This window comes from Durio zibethinus, chromosome 19 (assembly GCF_047325235.1).
Source record: "Durio zibethinus cultivar Kanyao isolate XHJ-2024 chromosome 19, ASM4732523v1, whole genome shotgun sequence".
NCBI classification, from domain to species: domain Eukaryota; kingdom Viridiplantae; phylum Streptophyta; class Magnoliopsida; order Malvales; family Malvaceae; genus Durio; species Durio zibethinus.
Window position 1 is genome coordinate 726,978 of NC_143180.1, and position 22,860 is coordinate 749,837.

The window sequence follows — 22,860 nt, forward strand, 5'->3', positions numbered from 1 at the left end:
TATTTTTATCGTTAGCACTGATATAGATGCAGTGGATGTGGTTTTATTTCTAACAATTTGCTTACACATTAACGGTTATATCAAGTAGGTGTTTGCTATTATGGGTAGAAATTACTTTGCGTGAGAAATTAAGAGAAAGAAATAAATCACAAAATAAAGAGACAGGCTTGTGATTAGGGGTGATAAGGGTTTGGTTCAGATCGGATTTAGTTTGATTTTTTCGGATATTATTAAAATTATAACTTTGACGGGACGATAACTGATTTTGACTTTGACCGTTTCACTCTACTTGCATGTGTGAGTTTCAATCACTTTTGAAGTTGGTTAACAATGAAAAGAACCATTACAAGCTGTTGGTGGAGTTCAAACAGATAAGTCTTTTTTTTTTTTTGCCCAAACATCTTGAGTACAAGGTTATGGGGTTCCCAAGCTTCGTTATTAATTTGTCATATGTTTGTCAATTATTGTCTTGACATAAGTCCATCTCTACAGAAGGAAGCAATGAAGGGTAATGCAGAGAGGGAAAAAGATTTTCTCAAAGCTAAATTGTTTCTCCAAATTTCTTTGAGATTAATGGGTGAGTGCATTCTACTTTTGTTTGAAGTAGATGGTCTCACAATTTCATTTTGAAGCTAAATCAGCTTAGTTGTGGTGTTGGTATAGACATGATTTACAATGTTTCTTGTTTTGTGCTTTATTGCATTTTTCCTCTCCATGTTCGTTGACCCATTGCAATTCCCCTCGTAAAATGAGATAATTTGGTTTTTCAACTGTTTGATATGTATTGTTGTGCTTTTCCAATATGCTACTTCACATCTAAAGGGTTTCATTGTGCTGATTGAGTATATTCTCACTGTTCATTTTACATTTACTTATAGTGGATATTGTGTCTGGATAGGCCAGGTTATTTATCACAAAATGGTTCCTTTCTCCATTTGTTCCCAGTAAACTGGTCTTTAAATAGTCTTTGGGCTGGAAGTCAGCATGATGGAAAAAGTTCTGGTCCATTGAAAAGGTTGTAACAAGTTAAATATGTCATTGCAGAATCCTTATACGAATAGGTTTAGTTAGGGTAAATCCATTTTGTTTTTGGAATAAGCCAGAGAAATATGCAAAAATGCTTTAGTTTGATATCACTGGAATGACATTTTAGATCTAAAGCATAGTGTCGTCACAACTTAAAGTAGGTTTTTATATTATGGTTATCTAAGCTTTGTAGTAAATTCAGAATATCCTTCCTTCTACCTAAACAATAACTTGATCAAAGTAATTCTCAACTAAAATTAAAGGATCTCTGCTGGTTAGAATAGACTTAATTTAGCCATCAACTATTGTGTTCATGTCGTGGAATTCAGTGTTCAATGCAACGGGCCATTTATCCAAATTAGTTCGGCTGGCAACATTAATCCTTTTCTCCGTTGTCCTACATATGATCTAATCGCTGAAGATGTTTAGAGGTCTTTCTCTACTATGTTTATTTGTGTTGTTTGGCGATTTTTGCAGTTTCTTCCTATATTTTGTTGAATCAAATAATTTTGCTATGCAGATTCATGTATACGATTATGTTGGGTAGGAACTACCTTTTGAAGTATTTTTCTAACTAGTATAAATCAGTAGGAATCATTTCCTAAATTTCTATAGACTTACCAATTGTGATTCTTGAGCATTTTGTTTTCACCATTCCTGCCCATAGCTTTTGTATCCAGTAGTCAATACATGCCAGTTAAGATCCTTGGGTTTACTGTGTTATGCGACGTCTTCATTTCTTTTTTTATTCTTCTATTCTTTTCTTGAGTTGGCGAAGCCTTTGTTTTGTTTCTTCATGACACATTAGAAACCCATCCCTTGGCATGAACTATATGAAAAGCCCATTTATGAACTTGGCCTTAGTTTGGATATGAACTTTGATGGATTTAGATTTCCTTGTGACTGTTTTGGTTCTGTAATGCAGCTTATATAGAGTTGTAATCATCTTTTTGTTTTTTTCCCTCTAGTTATCTCAGTCTGAAAATTCCGTCTTCTTATTTCCTGAGTGAGCTGTGCCTATAATGTAGGTAGTCTTTATTAAATCTTTTGGTTAGTATAAAAAAGTGTAACAATAAGTACAAAATATGTTTGTTGATAGTTTGATCACTTGAATGTTAGCTGATATTTCTTGATTCATCAATGTTTTATCACATGATTTGAGTAGCTTGATAATTACCCATTGCTTATCTGATGTCAATGTCACTTCTCTCTGCAACATTCCCCTGATTGTGCTGAGCATTTGATTCTTCTTGTTCCTTTGGTACATATGAAGAGTCCAAGTTTGGAAGAGGAGAATCGAGCCTTGGACCTGAACCCTATTAAAGGGAGTTAAGTCACAAATAGACTTGCTGTGATTGTCTATGAGAAAAGCCATCTTTCAAAATCTTCTGCCTTGTCTACTCCTTTCATCAATAGCTGTAGGCTTGGTTTTGCTGTGAAAATTAGTGGCTGGCTTTGTTGTGAAAATTAGTGGCTGAAATTAGTACGGTAGCACCATATAATTTTTGTGCCTGCATAGGTAGTCTTTTATATAAAACAATATTCGCTTATGAAGAGAAATTCTGTAGGTAGCAATCTTTTTTTGGCTAATTTTGTCCTCCTACAAGTATGATGGCATCATTAATGCCCGTTTAAGTGACGACTTGGTATGTTCAGGTTGGTGGGAATTGTTAATGGACTAGGCACCACTTTTAAATTGTGTTATATCAAGTGTGGCGCCATAGCTCTGGTAATAAGCAGCTTATGAAGGACGACTTACCTCCTTGGAGTATATAAGAATTGAAAATACCTAGAACGAAATTCGAAACACTATATGTTTGAGAAAATTTTCAAATCCCGAACTTTTTGTACTACAAAGGCTGTGAATATGTATTTAGGATCTCTCTCTCTCCCGGATTATGCGGTTCTATCATGTGTTACTTGTACATAATTTGAAGCGGTAGTGTGTTTAAATTCTTTACTTCTAAATAACTTTCTATGAAATAATCAATTATTAACAATGTTGCATTCAATCTTTCCACCATTTTTGGAGAAGTGTGATTAACAACTCAATTTCAATAGGCTGATGGATCCCGTAGCATTTAGTTGTCGATAAACTTGAATCTAAATGTAAAGTATCATCCTCATCAATCATCATTGGAGAGACTATACAGAGCTGTCTGTGTAGACCAACTTTTTCATGCTATGCTAATCAGTATAGCCGCTCATATTCCATTGACTACTGATTGTGACATGTCCTTCCTGGAGCAATCTTTGCTCCTTGGCCTAAATCTTGGGTTCTAGGGCCGAGTTGTGACAACTAGAGTTACTTTTTGTTTCTTAGAATCTTATCATGAGTTGTAGTTCCATGGTTATCACTGATCGATACTGCAGTGGACAGTCTAGCAATAATGAAATGTTTGATTGCAGTATTTTGATTGTAAATGATTTTTCCCCTTTAAACTAGATTTTGAAGCAGCATGTGGGACTGTCACTAGAAAAGCAATACCAGGGTCAGCTATGTCTTTATGCAAGATAACTATATTCTAAGGTAAGCTTATTTGGTATCTCTCTGGTTTGAAAGTTTCGAAATTATACTGTGAGCCATATAGTAGTTGACTCACAAAGTCACCGATTTCTGGCATAATGGAAACCATTTTTTTTGGATAAATAACGAATCTTATTTATCCAAAGCAAGCACGGGAAATCCTGCTAGAAGAAACAACAATGATGGAATCCTTAATACATCTTAAGCTATAATATTCTTTGGACTAATTTCTCTACTATTTCTTTCCTTTTTTTTTTTTTTTTTGGGACAGGAATTTGAATTTCACTATATTTTGAATGGCAGTATAGCATCAAGTGCAGTATGAATGACTTGAGTCTTTCTTTTTATCTATCAGATCCCATCACATGCATACCCTCTGTAGTCAGTCCCTTTTCTTTCGAATATTCTCGGCCAAAGGACCTTAGTGTTCCGTGGGAAACTGGAGATCAGCTTTATTAAGTGGTCACTGTTGTGTTCGAAGTGTATCTGGTATTTTTGAGTGGTTTCAGAAATGGAGGCATATATTCTGAACCATTGCATTTTGAAATCATGGGGGTGGCCATGTTTGTCACTCAACTTTTCACTTAGAAAATATGTAGTACAGTAATTTAATAGAGAATCAACTGTGACAACCATTGCCACATACTGATGCCAGAATCTCCTAAAGAGCAAAATATTCTCCTTTTTAACCCACTTTATCCTCAGATCTTTTCCTTTTTTGCTGATGTGAAATAAATAAATTAGTTCAATGGAATCTGAAAGATCCATTAGACTCGTAATGCTCAATTGGTCGTAAGGATAAAGAAGTCATAATAATCTAGTTTTTCATAAGAGTGAAAGCCATTCATGCAGAGTTTGTCATAATTTAATAGAAATAAAGATCAAATAAATTAGTTTTGAGGAGATCTTTGTTAGTGTAGAATATTTCATGAGATGCTTTATGTGCAGGTTCTATTGAAGAAGAGGAGAAAGCATGAATGATTAGGTAAGAAAAATATGGAGACAATCAGCTGCTTCAATTAAGTGGCTAATAATTCTGCAATTTGAAATTAGTCAATATATCTCCTCCAAAAAAAAAAAAAAAAAGATGGAAAAGAATAGAAAAAGAAATCTGCTATATATATGTCAAGCTAGAAGCCAAGTGTCAATCTAGTTTCTAATTTATTATAAAATATCAAGCATATTCTTCATGCCTTGTATTTGATTGTACCCTAAGAAAAAGGGTATTTTCAAAATCTTGACTTATTATCCGCTTTGTATATTGTGCTAATTCTAGGTCTTGCTTCACTTAGACACCTTTTCCCTTGATTGCTGACTGTAAGGATTTATTAGAGCTTGTTAATTGACTAATACAAAAAAGAAATTTATCTTTCGCAAGATTGCCATCCTCAAAATGCTATGGAACTTGGCATAAAAGATCAAAAGGACAGGGAAGAACGCAACAGATTATAGGACCTTAGCTCGAGAGAAGAAAGGCTGCAGGCCTCTGGTGGTTTAGCCTCAATTCAGTCTTCACAACCTAGCTTCTCGGCCAATGGCTTTCTGCCATGATTGATACTCGTTGACGCTGAATCAGAAGCGAAGTATTGTCCTTGTGCATTCGTCAAAGCACAGTTTGGTATGGTATGGCATTGGCACCAATTGCAACAAGTTAGATACTTCAGCAGGTGGTCAATGTTTCTATGTTTGTCGCTGTGACCATGTTCAATTTAGTATTTTACTTGAATTTTCTTCAAAGAAAATTAGAAATTGTTAATATGATCTAAATCCGGTGTTGCCTTCATTTTGTATTGCATTTTGTCTTAGCAATTGGACTTTGTAGAGAAAATAATTAGCTGGTATCTGGCAAATTCAGTATTTACATACATCCCGTTTATGGCACTGATTTTTGTCCATTGCCTCTTACAACTCTAGTCAATAATTAACATATGATATGGTTGACCTTTTTGGTTGAAAAAAAAAATTCAACTAGCCTTAAAGCCTCCTTCCTCATATAAGGCTAAAACATTTGCCTCATGCTGTAAATTATTATTATTATTTTCTTTAGATAAGATGGATGCTATGATGAGTAAGCTATTGCCTTTTGAAATATTCTTTGGCCAGGAGCAAGAATTGCCAATGGGTCGTAAGTGGATTTTCTCTGGACAAAAACTTCCCATTGTGGGCCAAAATGAGATTGCCATTCTAATTGTGTAGAATAGTAGGGCAGGTACTGCTTTGCCCCAAGACGAGCCATCTCACAGAATTCTAAAATTCTTTTGTTCTGAATTAAGATGTGGTCTAAGCCATCACTTCCTGTTGAAGAAGGTACTGCGGAAGAAAGGAATGCCACTAAATAGAAAACATCTTCTTCTGGTATAACAACAGAAGTTCTATTGTCCCACCTGTAATCAAGATTAAAACTCGATCAATCATAGGAACTTGTGAATATTAAGAGATGTGAATTACTCTTTCTTTTCTTTTTTTTTTTTTTTGAAAATTTTACTTTGATTTGTTAACCGGGTAGATGAGGATGGGGCCATTGCTTGTATCTTTAAGGATATTGCCAAAGACTTGTTGAGCAAAACTGTCTATTGTACTTCTGGGTATGAGAAGATTAAGCCATGGATGCGGAACTTCCCACAAGCCTTTTGAACGGAGTTTGATCTCGGAAATGTGAACCCTGTCTAAAAACTCAATGTATGGAACTTCCGATAGAAAAAGTGTTGACGGAATATGGTTCAACTGAGATAAGGAACTCTCAATTTCCTGCATAGAAAAATGGAGATATAAGTGTCATTTGATCATCTATTAATAATTTAATAGTTAGTAAACTTAGAAAGCCAACTGATGGTTGGAATTGTGCCTCACCTGATTTACTAATGCCATTTCTTCAGGATTGAAGTACTTTGCTAATTCAAGACAGAAGAGAGTTCTTCCATCTGACTTGAATTGACTGGCTTGTACGGGGTCTTGTGGATTGAAGGATGATCTCCAGTTATTTAGGAAACCAGTCCTGTTTATTATCACAAATCCTTCAATATAATCAAATGTGCTTTCTCCAGATATTAACTTCTCTTGGTCCGTGGCAAATGTGGCAAAATCTGTGTACAGCACTCTAATCCATTTGACCTGCTCAAGAAGGAGAATTGTCATAACTCATAACAAGTGTGCTTTCAAGTTTCAACTAAGACATTTTCGAAGTTGTCTTCTAGTTTAATGATTGCCATTTTTACCATTTCAGGTGCTGGTTCCAGCGATATTCTTGCCCGTGTTATGATGCCAAACTGACCGAGTCCTCCAAGAACGCTGTAAAAGAGATCACTGTTCTGCTTCTCTGAGCAATTTACCACTTCTCCTTTACCTGCATTCAAGTACAGTTTTTCTTCAGTTGGCATGTATACTGTTATGCAACTTCTTTGATTTCCTCTATAAACTAATTGATAACCAATTATCTAAGCATGTTTTGTGAGACATCATAAGGGTGGTTTTACAACATGCATTACGGAAGAAGGTACCAACCTAAAATGAATTTTTAAATTAAACAAGACAAATGTCAAGATAATTTGCCCATGTGTCACTCTATGTATATCATAGATGCAACTCTCATTGATGCTGAATTTTATCAGCATATGATTGTCCTTGAATTTGCTTTAACAAACCTGTAACAACTTCCAGTTGGTGAACATTACTGATCTGCGGTCCATGCCGAAATGCCTGTCCACTGATCCCAGCATTGGAAAGAGTACCGCCAACTGTTAAATGTAGGTAGTCTGTCCAAGATTTTGGTGCTAACCCATATTTCAGGCTTTCATGCAGGATATCTATCCATAACTCACCACCAGAGACATCCACATAGGGGAAGCTTCCAGTGTATACCTGCATTTTAGGGCCTTGGAGTGATTCCATGTTGATTACAACTCCTCGGTGGGATTGTGCCTGGCCCTGGAGTGAGTGGCCATGGCCTCTAGCTGCAACTGTGAGTTCTGAACGAGGACCCATCCGCCAAATATGCTTCACTGTGGTGGCAATATCAGAAACTGACTTGGGGTGTAGCACTGCCAAAGGAAGGAAACTGTATCTATTGCCAAAATCTTTTGCTGCATGGTGAACTTGTTCAAAATGGAAATGACCATCAATGGAAAGTGATTTTAGCGAAGAAGGAATGCTGGGAAAGCAGAGGTTGATTTCAATGGTTAGACAGCTCAGGAATAATATAATGAAGCTTCTTAAGAAAAGCATGTTTTTTTGTCTGGGAAAGCTAACAGGTGTATATCTCATATCTTTCTTCTTTCTTTCCTCGTTTATTTTTGAGGGAATCGAAGGCGAGAGGCTTTGAGTCTCCTATTCGTTGTTTCTATGTGACTTGGGAGAAAAAGCAAAACCAAAGCAATGGATAGAAGAGCCAAGGAAGTGAAGAATTGAGGGGAGAATTTAAAGGGGAAGATTTGGGTGGCTGAGTCAACCTATCTTCAGTTGTTAGCATCCGTATGAAGACTGCCTTCTTTGGTGGGAGAGTTCTAGGTTTTCTTTCAGTTCTCCTTTTTGGGCTCTTTTTTTTTATAAGCGAAGCCATCACACATAGGCCAAGTTGAAGAGAAGAAAAGATTTTCTCAAAATCTTTGCACTTTTTCGGATAGTTGCAAGCATAAGCTCGATGATACGCTCCGAAATCAAAACGTAATACAACGATATTATCTTGAAGTAAAATTTTAAAGTAATACAAAATATTTTTTTTAATCATTCTAAAATTTTTCAATAAATTAATATAATTTGTCAAGTAAAATTTATATATTTAATCCAACTAATGATACATATTTATATATCCAAATATAAATCATATAAAATATAAAATCATTCATAAGATCTCATTGGCTAATATTGTTTTCAATGATTAAGCAATCTTTTTCATTTGATCTTTTAGCTTTTTACAAAGCTAAACAAACTTATCACTTACTCATTTATAAAAAAAAAGTAAAAGGAGAATGAGCAAACTACAGCTTAGCAAGTATAGGCTCACACACATCATCGGATCAAATATCATTTTCATACATATTATATAGATCATTCAAAACATTCGTTAAATCATAATGTCAAAATATTTTCAAAATCATTATTATGCCATATTTCATAAATTATAAATCAATATCAAAACATGTCAATTCATCAATTATAAATCATAAATCATGATCAAATACATATTTCATACAAATCATGGATTAATCTTTAAAATTATCATAAATCATCATCATCATCATAAATAATTATTATCATTAATTTATCGTTAGCTACGATCATTGTTATAACTAGTGATATTGGTTGTATCGATAATTTTATCCTCATGTTCATTCAATAATTATCAATAAATTTTAAAAACATAAAATAAACAAAGTCCAATAATTTATCCAAATAGATCATGAAGATTAAAGAAAAATTTTATAATTTTTCTCGATTTTTCTCTTAAAATTTCAACTCCAAATAATAGCAACTAACATGATAGTTTTCTTAAATAAAAAGAGGACAGATATTCACAATTAGAAAATTAACTCGATTGTAGTATTCGATTATAGATCATGTACTTGATTTTTTATGCTCTCTAATCCTAAGAAAAATGAGGAAGAAGAACTCACATTTTCTATTCTATTTCATGATAACTAAATTTTTATCTGATAAAATACTTAGCTATTTTTTCTTTAATAAATAATCTCTTAATTAACTTAATGGATTTTAATAATAGTTTAACCCAATTATCATTTGAGTTGGGGTATTACATTCACTCACTTTTTTTGCCAAAGACAAACATGTTCCATAAAAAATTTGAGATTAACCCTATGTTTAAGTTAAGGGTGCCTTCTTTTTTTTTTTTTCCCTTTTTAGAATAAGAAGCAATGACTTTGCTTGGAAGTTGAAGGCCTAATGCTTTGCCTCTTATGTCAGGGTATCCCTATTCCATGCCCCCAATCTTACTTCCATGAATGATGGATGCTCTACCTGAATCCGTCAGTATCGGAATGTAGAATTGAATGAGAGGGATTGCCAGGGCAGGCCTTGATTCAATTGAGAGAGATGGCCAAGTGGGGTAGAAGGGGTCCCTCGGACACGTGATATTCAAATGCTTATGTGCTTTATGGTTAAAGGTCTATGATTGGCCAGGTTGGGACCCGTTGGGACCGGCGTGGAGAGCTATGCAATTGCAAAGAATGAACAAGGGGACGGAGGATGACAGCTTAGAAAGGCCCAATCTTTTCTTTTGGCAATCCCGGCTGTTAATTGTTTTTAACTTTCAAAACTTGCCTTGGCATCCTGCAAGTGGATAAGTTTAAATGATTCTCTTGTTTGTATGATTTAGAATGCGATTAGATTACAGCAGCAGCGGAATTATTGTTTCTTCCCTCTTTTTCTGTAGACAAGTTGTGTATATATGGACAACAGTGGGGGATTCGCATCAGTGTCGGGTAAGAGTTTTCTGTTGCGGATATATTATTGGAAAGTAAAAGTGAAATTCATCTGTCTTTGACCAGATATCGCCTGTGTGTGATTATTTATAGAACGATGGATTTTTAATTTTAATGATTATTCAAAATTTGCCGACTTGAAATAAAAAATTTTCTCAATTCTCGATTCATTTCAGGAATACAACCCTTTCCCCAGACCCCCCTTTCCCCTAGCCCAATGAAACAGAAGCCATAAGGACTATAGGAGTTATTCTAATGATGAAAGCAGCAGCTAGATATTGGGCAGCAGATATTCTGAATCTGAATTATGGACAGGATGATCCCTACTCCCTTAGATTCTCTCTCTCCCTCTCCCTCCCAATTCCCTACTATAGAAGATTCTATATATCTATCAATCACATTCCTCGCTATTTTGTCTCTTTCCTAGACTTAGGGTACCAGCTGACAGAGCAACGGATACTGTAATAGACTACTTTAATTAGGAAAATGCCAATATTTGCACCTTACCTACTTGGATAGAAAATCTACATATTCATTGCAATTGTTTCAACACATAATTATATACACTTGTTTAATCAAACTCGCTAATTGTAAATGAGCTTCTTTTTCCTCCTTAATTTAATTAATGTGCAAGTAGTTTTCCGGAACCAAGCGAGAAAATTTCAGTTAAAGTGTCTGTGTATTATTTCTTAAGTTCTTGATGAGTTGCGTAGAAAAACCAATTAAATAATTCAACTAATAAAAATTATTTTATATACCCTAATCTAGATTTTTTGCACTCAATTGCCACGTTCAAAGTTAATTCGAAATTAATTTAGTTCAAATATTTCACTTATCTTTTATTTTAAAAAGTGATTTCTATTAAGATTGAGTTGTGATCTCAAATATTTGTAAATCTTTCTTTTTTTATTTCGCTTAAGCTTTGACCTCATTTGTACAAAAAAAAATTAATTAGTAATTAGTCATCTAATGTGAGATGTTCTCTAAGGAAAATCTTCCATATTGTGGATCATCCTTTCCATTACTAGAAGTTGCAGTAGGTTAAGAAAACTAAGAATCTTACATAGGTAAAAAAAACAAATTGAAGTGAAAATGACCTAAACAACATGCCAAAAAAAAAAAAAGGCCTAAACAACAAAAGTGATATGATTGAACAAGGTTACAACCCACAAACTTTCTCCTTTTTCGACAAATCACATGCTTAAAAGATAAAGCCATGAATCCAATAGCTGCACTAATTAGGGGTTTAGGACTCTGGACTTTTTAATAATTCATTAATAATATTGTACTATATAACAAACAAAGATTATGAAATTTTGAATAGATATTGCACTCACTTATCCTCTAGTTTAATTACTATATATAGGGTATGGTGTGAAAGTGAGAAAGTGTGAAGTAGATACAAGTTCCCTCTAATTAATCTCTGATATATAATATATTATATATATGTGGGGAAAAACTGAATCTTGAATTATATATAAATATATGTCCATGTTTTCTAGAAGAACCGACCACTAATACATTAAGAAATCAATACTTAGTTATCAGTAACATTAGCTTAGGGTTTTCTAGGTTAATATAATTAATGATTTTGTGGGAGAAGATGAGATGACAAGAGAAGAGAAGAGAATCAATAAATGCCCCATTAGACTTACGTTGGGGCCTCACTTGTCCGTCGCTACATTTGCGGAATGCAAAGCTTCTTTAATGGTCAAACAATATAGAACTTTAATCGATAATCATGGGGTTGGTAGCATTTGTCATCAAAGAGATCAACGGGGCGGCGAGGGTGGCTCCCATCCCATTCCCACCCTCATGTTATGTATTATCATGAATCAGAACCTTGACACGCGTTATTGCCACGTCAGTGTCCTCTTGAGCATTCCATTGGCACATCCGAGATCGACGACCTACAAATGACGTTTCGACAAATGGGGGTGGAGGTGCCACTAGGCCGGACGCGACGGGTTAGATTGCCACGCATGCAGCACTTGTCGTCGCCTTCCTCATCATCATATGCCTTCGAGACTAAAGAATGTGGTTAGAGGTGTTGGTAGGGCACAAATTCGATTTAGGATGCTCAAACCCTATGTGATTAATAAATAATAATTATGCTTATCATGTTTCCTATCCCACTTTTTATTCCTCTTCAATCAATGTCTCCTTGTCTTTTATTCTCACTCCTCGTAAGACTGAGGTAATTGAAATCTAAAGCTTGAAATCTCTTTGTTATATTCATGGTAATAGCTACTTGTCGTCATTATCTATTGTTATAATATATAAATTAGTGACTTATCATTAGATATTGATTTAAAAAGTCATTACTAATTTTTTTTTATTTAGATGTGATTGATCACCTAATTGAATTTGTCATGTTTTTAAAGAAAAATCATAAACTTGACTTAGATATTTTTAAAAACGTAAATTCACGAAATTAGAATTGAATCCTAAAGTATGATTACATGTGAAGAAGGTTATAACATCTTCACAATGCCTATCAAAAGATGGTAATAGCTTGATTTAATGTTATTCATTAAGCTTTAAAAAAAATTTATCAAATAATCAATTATTAAAAATTATTCTTAATTGATTTCAATACTTTTCACAAAAAATTAAAAAAATTCACTCACTTTAAAAGTATATAAAAAAATTACTGCTTCTCTTGTAAGGACTCCTTTGTTGGATTATTTAACAAAAAAAATTTCAAGAAAAAAAATTAATACTTCAACTTTTTCCTAAGATTTCTTTTCTTTTCTTATTTAAAAAAAATAAAAAAATTAATGCCTTTATTTAAGAAAAAATTGATACTTTCAACTTTTCCTTAAAAATGTTTCTTTTGAAATATATTTTTTAAAAATTTTTTTTTCTAAGGAAAATTGATACTTTCTCCTTAAAACCCCATTTTTTTTTATTTAAGAAAAATTAATACTTTAAACTTTTCTTTAAAAATATTTTTTCTTTATTTAAAAAAATTGATACTTTCAACTTTTTCTTAAAATCTTTTTTTTATTTAAGGAAAACTAATACTTTTAACTTTTCCTTAAAAATATTTTTTTCTGAAATACATTTTTTGAAAAATTTTTATATTCTAAGTAAAATTGATACTTTCAACTTTTCCTCAAACATACATTTTTTTTAATTTTTTATTTCTGAGGAATTTTTATATTTTCATTTTTCCTCAAAAAAATTTATATTTAAAAATTTATATTTTTTTAAAAAATTAATACTTCAATTTTTTCTTAAATCTCTCATTGAAATATTTATTTGCAAGAAAAATTAATATTTTCGACTTTTTTTCAAAAAAATATTTTTTTTGAAAATTTTATCTTAAAAGAAAATTAATACTTTCAACTTTTATTAAAAAGATATATTTTTTAAAATTTTTATTTTTTAAGAAAATTGATATTTTCAACTTTTCATCAAAAAAATATATTTTTTTAAATATTTATTTTTTAAGAAAAATTGATACTTTTAACTTTCCTCTAAGAAAATATTTTGAAATATTTATTTTTTAAGAAAAATTGATACTTTCAACTTTTCCTCAAAAAATTATTTTTTTTGAAGTTTTTATTTTTTTTGAAGTTTTTATTTTTTTTAAAGAAAATTGATACTTTTAACTTTTCCTCAAAAATATTTTTAAAATTTTTTACTTTTTAAGAAAATTGATATTTCAATCCTTCCTAAGAAAATACTTTTTTGAATTTTTATTTCCTTCAAAAAGTATTATTTTTGAAATATTTTTATTATTTTTAATCTAAAGAAAATTAATACTTTCCTTTTCCTCAAGGAGAACTCATAGGAAAAAAAAAGCTTATACATAACTAAATAAATGCTATTGATTTACAAAAAATAAACAAAAATAAATAAATAAACAAATAGGTGAAAGAAGAAAAAAAATACTTTAACTTACTTTGGCTCGGCTTGGCTAGAATGTGGTGTGACATCAGAGACAGATTTAGGCTAAAGCGGCTTGATGTACGGCTCGACTCCACTGCTTAGTAACGGTTTAATGAGGCGGGCAAACAAGTCGAAGCCTACAAGTCAGGTCGGACCTTGGGCGACGCATGGATCCTGCTTACTATTAAAGTCCAAAACAACGTGGTTTCATGTCGGTATAAAAGACATAAATTTTTGTCCTTCAAATGCTTCCCTGCTCTTTCTTTTATCTTTTTCTTAACTCTGCTTCTTTTTCTAAAAATGAAGAATGCCGGTTAAACTTTCATTGGTTTCTAGGATTTAATGTCTAAAACTGGGTTTATCACTGGAAAGTCATTGAAAATTTTGAATTTTCATCGAAAAGTTCAACAAAATTTTGGAATTTCCAAAAAATTCTCACAAAAATAAAAAAAATAAAAAAATCCCCAAAAAAACCTAATCGTTTTTTTACTTCCTAAAATCCTCCAAAGCACCCCTTTGGCTCTAATCCAACATCCAACCAAAAAAAATTCCAAAGGAACCCTTTTTAGAAAAATATCTTTCTTCGAAAATTTTTTTGATACTTTCTAACTACTATATTTTCTTCCCCTATTTTGGGTGTGTGATCAATGGTTTATATAGGGATTAAATTGCAAAGACTAGGCCTAGATCAGTCAAAAAATTCAAACAATTAAAACTCTTTGTTTAAAAAAAAAAAAACTTATCCGTTCATCCCTTTTATTTTAATTCCAAAGGAATCCTCTTATTAGCCTAATTTTAAAATACAAACCTCCTTATCCTAGAGTTTTATTAGGACTAAAATTCTATTTTTATTTTTATTATCTTTACCTAAAACACATCAAATAAAAAAAATACAGAGTTTGAAATATGGGTGTCTACAATTGCCCTTCTTTGTATACTTTTTATAAAACAAAAATTACGTAAAAATGTAGACATCCACATGACTTTACTCAAGAAAGAAAATAATAATAAAAATAATTTAGTGTAGACTGAATCGAGTTTGAAAATGGAATGACCAAACTAATCTAAGGTTTGAAGACAAGATAACTTGGATTAAATCAGAGTCTAAAATGAACAACTTGGGCTAAGTCAAAAAAAGATTTAATGTAAGCCAAAATCTGAAAACATAATAACCTGAATCGAATCGAAGTCTAAAATGAATAACTAGGACTAAGTTGAAGAAGGATCAAACATAAGCGAAAGTCTAAAAACTAAATGACTTGGATCGAATTGAAGTCTGAAATGAATAACTTGGACTAAGTCAAATAAGGATTTGGTATAGGATAAAATTTGAAAATAAAATGACTTGGATCAAACCGAAGTCTAAAATAAATAACTTAGACTAAGTCAAAGAAAGATCTGACATAGATTAAAATCTAAAAACAAAATTACTTAGATCGAATTTAAGTCTAAAATAACTTAGACTAAGCCAAAGAAAAATTTGACATAGACCAAAATCTAAAAAAAAAATGACCTGAATTGAACCAAAGTTTAAAATGAATAATTTGGACTAAGCCAAAGAAAGATCTATCATAGAAAGAAATCCAAAAACAAAATGACTTGAATTGAACCAAAGTCTCAAATAAATAACTTGGACTAAGCTAAAAAAAATCTAGCATAGGTCAAAATTCAAAAATAAAATAAGCTGGATTGAACCAAAGTATGAGAGTAAACAAACTAGACTAAGCCAAAATACAACAATATAGGTTATACCAAAATTTAAAACAACTACCACTTCATCAGCAAAGATTTTGAAATATCTTCCTACAAAAGCAAATTTCGTGATACGTATACATGAAATGCTATGAAATGCTATGAAATGCTAATTTTCCTTAAATGCATACATGAATTGTTATGAAATGCCAGACTTATCTGATTATGGTAAAAATGTTTTCAAGCCCTTTTCTATTTCCATTTGCTTGCCAATTATGGATCATTTAACTTTTGAGCATAATTGACTAATGAATCAAATATCTTCGTCTTTTAGTTTCAGCCAAATTGACATCAACATTCCACTAAGTTCCCATAGCCTTCATTTTACTTACCATGCCACTCTTAGCTTTTGAGAGTAATGAAGAAAATTTTCATATCATTATTTGTTCATTCATTATAATTTCAATATAATGATAGATGTAAAGTAGTTGCATATTTCTTTAGACCCAAGTAAGGGAATAAATGACAAAAATGAGATTAATAAAAGAGGTAAGTGTTGACATTAGGAAATAAATGAATTTTTTTAAGTGAATAAATAATCATGGGAATGGGTTACAAAGATAGGCTTAAATGGGCTATCAAATAATCATGATCAAAGCAACCTAGAGTTTTTTTCAAAAACCATCCAACCGAAGTCCTTGATTCTTTTGAGTTCATCAAATCACGTTTACCCCTTGCATTACGAGAGTGATGACTTGATTTTTTAAGTCGTATTTTTAGGTTTTCAACTTAGATATCCTTTTTCGACTCAAATCACCCTTTGCGAGTTTTGAGCCCTTTTTTATTTTTTTATTTATTTTATATTTTATATTTTTTTGTTCAAATCGCCCTTTGTGAGTTTTCATTTCGAGCCCTTTGTATTCTTTTCATTTTTTTTAACTCGAACCACCATTTGCGAGGTTTTAATTTGAGCTTTTTTTTTATTAAGAAAAATACTTCTTCATAACATCTGAATTTATTGGATTGAGCAAATCGTCTCCACCTATTTCTATCAAGAATAAAGCTTCTCTTGAGAAAACTCTCTTAACAATATATGGACTTTTCCAATTTAGAATCCATTTTCCTCTATTGTCATGTTGACTTGGGAGATCCTCTTCAAAACCAACTCTCCTCCATGAAAATCGAGGTCAAATTTTCTTATCGTGTGCCTACATCATTCTCCTTTGGTATAGTTGACTATGACATAGTGCTATTAGTCTTTTTTCTTCAATGAAATTCAATTACTCATAATACTCTTAGGTTCATTTGGTTTCTTCTGAACTAACTTCCCTTAAAACTCTCAAAGATAGAATTTTTACTTCTACTAGCAACACGGTTTTCATCCTATAAACCAAAGAAAATGAGGTTGCTCCAATAGAGGTATGTATTAATGTCTTATAAGTGCGTAAAGTAAAATGTAACTTTTCATGTCAACTTTTATAAATCTCGATCATCTTCTCAAGAATTCTTTTAACATTCTTATTTACTGCTTCTACTACTTCATTCATTTTTAGATGGTAATGTGTTGAATTATGATGCTTGATCTTAAACTGGGCACATATTTATTTCATCATCTTATTATTAAGATTTTTGATGTTATCTGAGATAATCCTTTTTTAAGAGCCCATATCTATATATCACTTTTTTCTTGATGAACTTACACACCAATGATCGGGTCACACTGGCATACGATGTATCTTCAACCCATTTGGTAAAATAGTCGATCATTACAAAAATGAATCTATGTCCATTGAAGCTTTCGGTGTGATAGGTTCAATGACATTCATGCCCCACATTGAAAATGGCTATGGAGGTGCTATAATATGTAAAACATTTAGAGGGACATGTATTTTATCTACATAGATTTGACATTTATGACATTTTTTAGTATAATCTATATAGTCATTTTTCATGGTCAACTAGTAATACCTTGCCTCATAATTTGTCTTGCCATCATATGATCACTTTTATGAGCTCAAAAAGTCCTATCGTGAACTTTTTCAAGGATCTTTCGTGCCTTTGTCGCATTCACATATCTAAGGAGAACTAGATCTTGATTTCTTTTATACAAAATATTCTCGTCAAGGAAAAAAATCCCATAGCTAATCTTCTGATGATCCTCTTATCATTTTTTGTTACATGCTCTGGATATTGTTGACTCTTTAGATATTGCAAAATGTTATGATACCAAGGCTTCCCATCAATCTTTTATTCAACATTTGAGCAATGCTCTATGAATTCTTTCACATTAAGCTTAATGAGTTGAATTTCAATATCAATTTCCACCTTGATCATAGCTACCAACGTGGCTACGGCATCAACAATTTGATTGTCTTCTCTAGGTAGATGTTTAAATTGAACCTTTTTAAATCATTTAACTAAGTTAGTGATATACTTGTGGTATTTAATTAGCTTTGCATCCCTTGTTTCTCATTCTTCTCTTAATTGGTAAATAACCAAAGCTGAATCTATATAAGCTTTTAATAATTTGATTGTCCTTTTAATTGCCACTTGTAAGCCCATAACACAGGCTTCATACTCAACCACATTATTAATGCAATTGAAGTTCAATCTTGTTGTAACAGGGATATAATTTTTTTCAAGAGATATCAAGATTGCCCTAATTTCTTATCCTAAAGCATTTATAGCTCCATCAAAGTACATCTTCCAAGACTTCTTAGTAGATTTTTTTTCATTAACTTGGGAAACAACCATTAGGTCTTCATAAAAAAAATCAAGCTTCATTGGCTCATAATCATCAGCAGCTCGTTCTGTAAAAAATTCAGCTATGGCACTTCTTTTAATTACTTTTTGAGTTACATAGGTGATATCATATTCGAAAAGCATTATCTACTATCGAGCAATTCTTTAGATGAAGATGATTTTTCAAAAACATATTTGAGATGGTCAAATTTTGTTATGAGCCACGTGGTATGGTATATCATATATTGCCTAAGTTGACAGGTTATCCAAGCTAAGGTGTAACACATTTTTTTCAATAAGGAATACTTTGACTCATAGTCAATGAATTTCTTGCTTAAATAGTAAATAGCTTATTCCTTCTTACTTGTTTCATCATATTGCCCCACCACACATCCCTTTGAGCTTTCATTCACTGTTAAATATAAAATCAATGATTTTTTAAAAATAGGTGGTGCCAGCATGGACGGATTTGACAATACTCTTTGATCTTGTCAAAGGCTTTATGATATTCATCATCCTATTTGCTAGAGCTATGTTTATGAAAAAGTGAAGATAGGATTACATTTAAGAGTGAGCTAAAAAATGAATCAAGAGATGTAATTTAATCTTTCTAAAAAATCTTGTACCTTTTTTGGTGTGCACAGAGGTGATAGATTTTGGTTAGCTCGAATTTTATCAAGATCTATCTCTATTCCTCTTTTACTGATTACAAAACTCAATAGTTTCATTGACTTTGCCTTGAATGTGCATTTAGATGGATTCAATTTAAGCTAAAATTTTTTTAACTTTTTAAACAATTTTTTGATGTTGGCAACATGATTTTCTCCTTCTTTAGACTTTGCAATCATATCATCTATATACATTTCTATATCTTTATGCATCATATCATGATAGAGAGTTGCCATAGCTTTTTGGTAAGTGACCCCAACATTTTTCAACCCAAAAGGCATCATCTTGTAACAAAATATCCCTCACATAGTTATAAAAGTGGTTTTCTCCATGTGATCCATAGGCATCTTGATTTGGTTATACTCTAAAGATCCATACATAAAAGAAATATATGGAATGTTTGGTTGTATTGTCTATTAAAATGTCAATATGAGGCAGGAAAAGTTATCTTATGGGCTTACCCTATTTAAATCTCGGTAATCAACACACATCTAAACTTTTTCATCCTTTTTTGGGACTAAGACTATGTTTGCTATCCACCTTGGATATTTAGCGACCTTTAAAAAACCTGTATCAAACTATTTTTTTCACTTTTTCTTTGATCTTCAACAACATTTCAGGTTTCATTCGTCTCAATTTTTATTGCATCAGCTTACACTCTGACTTCAAAGGTAACTTATGATTTATTATTTCAGTGCTGAGTCCCGACATGTCTTGGTAAAACCATACAAAGATATCCATATATTCACAGAGTAATTCTTTTAATCTCTACCTATCATTTGAAGGTAATGACGTGCCCATTTTAATTTTTTTATTATTATTTTTGTTTTTTAAATTTATTAATTTTGTATTTTTTTCGGTGAGGTTTAATTGGTTTTTTCTCTCGTTTTATTAATTTTACTAGATTAGAAGGTAAAGTGTTATCGTTTGAGTCTTTTTCATGATCAAGTTTATCAATATAAATTATATTTTCAAAGTCAAAGCATAGGTTGCTATTATGATTATCTTCATATTTATTATTTGGGTACCTGAGAATAAGTGAAAAAAGGAAAAAATATTGGCGAGATGTATGGAATGAGGATAAGAGAATGGAAAAAAAAATGGAAATGCATCATAATGATCTTTTATTGAAATGAAAATGAATGGCCCATACATAAAAATATCCTAATACTTTTGGGCAAGAGCACATGAATTTTATTCACTACATTACTTTTGAAAAGATTCAAGGACAATAGATAGCTTTATGATCTCCTAATTCTTTAATTTTTAATCTTGCGGGATATGATACACCAGTAATTCTTCATCCTGACTATCAATTAACTCTTTTTCAATCATTTGGATGGTAAGCTCAAAAAAAATTCTTCCAGCTCAACATTTCAATTATCATCTTTAGGATAAATATATTCTTTTGATCAAAAGGTGTCATAAAAATAAGGGATAATCATTTTTTTTTTACTCCAGCTCTTATCCCTTGAATTTAGCCATCATTTTCTCTTTCTTGTCTTTCATCAACTTTTTTTTATCTATCTTCGTAGGCTTGTACCCCAAGCCAAATTTTTCTTTGTTATCGATCATAACTAATAGTTTTTGAATTTCTTAATTTTTTTGCCTAGTCCTCTTTCGGGGTGCCAACCTTTCCCAACTATCTATTTAACAACCATCTTGGTAGCTACTGACAATTGTGGTGCATACAATCTAGATTCTTCACCAACATAAATTACATTAACAAGCTTAAATGATCTATACGAACATTCTATAGCTTTATCTATAGCTTTCACATATAGGGTGTTTGTTGGTTAAATTACAACTAGATCTTTCTCTCTTAACACATACATCAACTTTTTATCAACAATGAACTTTATTTTTTAATGCAATAAAGACAAGATAATGCTTGCCATATGGATCTATGATCTACCCAATAAATAACTATATGATGGTGAGATATCCATCACTTGAAACTTAACATTGAAATCACATGGCCTAATCTATAACTGTATTTCAATATCTCCTACTACCTCATGCTTGGCTCCATCGAAAGCTCTAACAACCATTTGGCTAGTTTTCATGTAAGACATATCAACGGGCAACCTAACCAGAGTAGACATAGGCATTACATTAATTACAGAGCCATTATCAATAAAAACCTTTGTCATCGTATGGCTCTTACATCTGATAGTAACATAAAGATCTTTAATGCTTTTTTTTCCCTTTAGAAGGATCTCATCATCATTAAAAATAATATAATTTAAGGCTACCAGATTTTTTATAAGATTATTTACGTATTCTACAAATACATTATGAGATTCATATGCCTAATTCAATACTTTTAATAAAGTATTACGGTAAGGCTCTAAATTCAGCAACAGTAATAAAAATGATATCCTAGCTAGCATTTTGTTTAACTGCTTTATCACACTAAAATCGTTATGTTTAATTAGCCTCAAGAACTCACATGCTTCTTTTTCAAAAATAAGTTTCTAGTATTCTTAATTTTTTTTTATTCCTTTTTTCTTTTCCAACTTTTATTTTTTTCCTTCCTAGCTTTCTCTAACATTTCTGAAAAATAACACATTTCGCTTTTAGTCATGCCACCCACACCAGCTATGTTTGCAGTATCATAATTGTTCAACGTCTTTTCACCATTTAATCTTGGCATTACAACATCACAGTTGTATTTCTACGATATCATCTTATTACTTTGGTACAAGAATAGACTAAGGACTTTGAAGGTTATAACTGGCTTAAATGTGGGTTAGTTCTCCTCTATTTTTGGCTTCTTATAATATATTGTTACTAGCTTTGGGGTAAATCTTGGAACCTGATCCATAATGGATACTTTTACATTTTTTGAGATTTCTTCATCTTTGTAGAACTTAACTTGGAATGAGTCCATCAACTGCTATAATACTTGGTGAAACTGGTTACAATCTTCAATCGAATGCCTTATAGCTCATTTGTGGTATTTACACCATTGAGTTAGATTATGTTCTTCATAACATGTACATGAATTTGCTGGATACAACATCTCTGCTTTAAATAAGGCATCAAACACCTTAGCTAAAGTGGTTTTGATCTCATCTACTTTTTTTTTATCCAGCTAACTTTATCCTTATGTATGACATTAATGTTACTTTAATGTGGGTTGACAAAGGATTATCATTGACATTAGGTGCCTTTTCTTCTTCAAAGCTTATCAATCTTTTTTTAAAAAAGCTTTATACTTTGTGTTTCAAATAAATATAATTCTTAGTAGAATGGCTTGCAATTCTATAATGGTAATCGCAGTAAGCATTTAGGTTTCATTATTTAAGGAAATGTGGTTTCACAAGATCTATAAGGACAGAGGCTACTAAAATTTTCTCCATGAGTTATGGGAGTAAGTCTACATAAAGCATAGGGATTGGGTCAAATGTGACTTTTTCCTGATTATTTTACAATCCTCTTGAATTATTTGGCTGGGTATTTGGTTTAGAGACAAATCTTGCTTGGGGTATGGTGGATGAGTTATTTATGTGAGCGGGTGTTTGTGGTCAAAGGGTTGGTTGGTAAACCTGCTGGTATGATGGTTGATATGGGTAGCGAGTAGAGGCTACTTGAGTTGAATATATGGATTGGTTATAAAAAAGAGCATAACCTCTAAACTCTTGGCTTTCATAACTTATAACATGAGTTTCTCTTTCTTTTTTCTTAGGTGGGCCACTTTTTCTTACATCAGTTATTTTTTCTTCATCTAATTTGCCATTCTTAATAACATTCTCAATCATCTCGCCTGAGATAACCATGTTGAAAAAGTTTTTTGTGACGTTGCCTATTAGTTTTTTATAATAAAAAAGCTTAAGAGTACTGAAAAAAAAACATTATTATTTCTTTTTC

At 31.9% G+C, this 22,860-nt stretch overlaps 1 protein-coding gene across 1 annotated transcript; it reads right to left on the minus strand.

Moving 5' to 3' along the window:
* Nucleotides 1–5,390: 5,390 nt before the first annotated feature.
* LOC111309704 (cytokinin dehydrogenase 6-like) lies at nucleotides 5,391–8,066 on the minus strand. Its single transcript, XM_022908707.2, has 5 exons — nucleotides 7,195–8,066; nucleotides 6,769–6,896; nucleotides 6,404–6,664; nucleotides 6,039–6,301; nucleotides 5,391–5,937 (listed from the first exon to the last, which is right to left on the minus strand). The coding sequence occupies exons 1-5, from the start codon at nucleotides 7,811–7,813 to the stop codon at nucleotides 5,613–5,615; spliced, it is 1,596 nt and encodes a 531-aa protein (XP_022764442.2). The 5' UTR covers nucleotides 7,814–8,066; the 3' UTR covers nucleotides 5,391–5,612.
* Nucleotides 8,067–22,860: the final 14,794 nt, after the last annotated feature.

Bases quoted from the DNA above. Each gene is read 5' to 3' on its own strand.
- LOC111309704 (XM_022908707.2), bottom strand. From the start codon at position 7,813: ATGAGATATACACCTGTTAGCTTTCCCAGACAAAAAAACATGCTTTTC. The intron at 6,897-7,194 runs GTTTGTTAAAGC...ACTTGAATGCAG, and splicing joins CCAACTGGAAGTTGTTACAG to GTAAAGGAGAAGTGGTAAAT. The intron at 6,302-6,403 runs GTGAGGCACAAT...TTTTCTATGCAG, and splicing joins AAATGGCATTAGTAAATCAG to GAAATTGAGAGTTCCTTATC.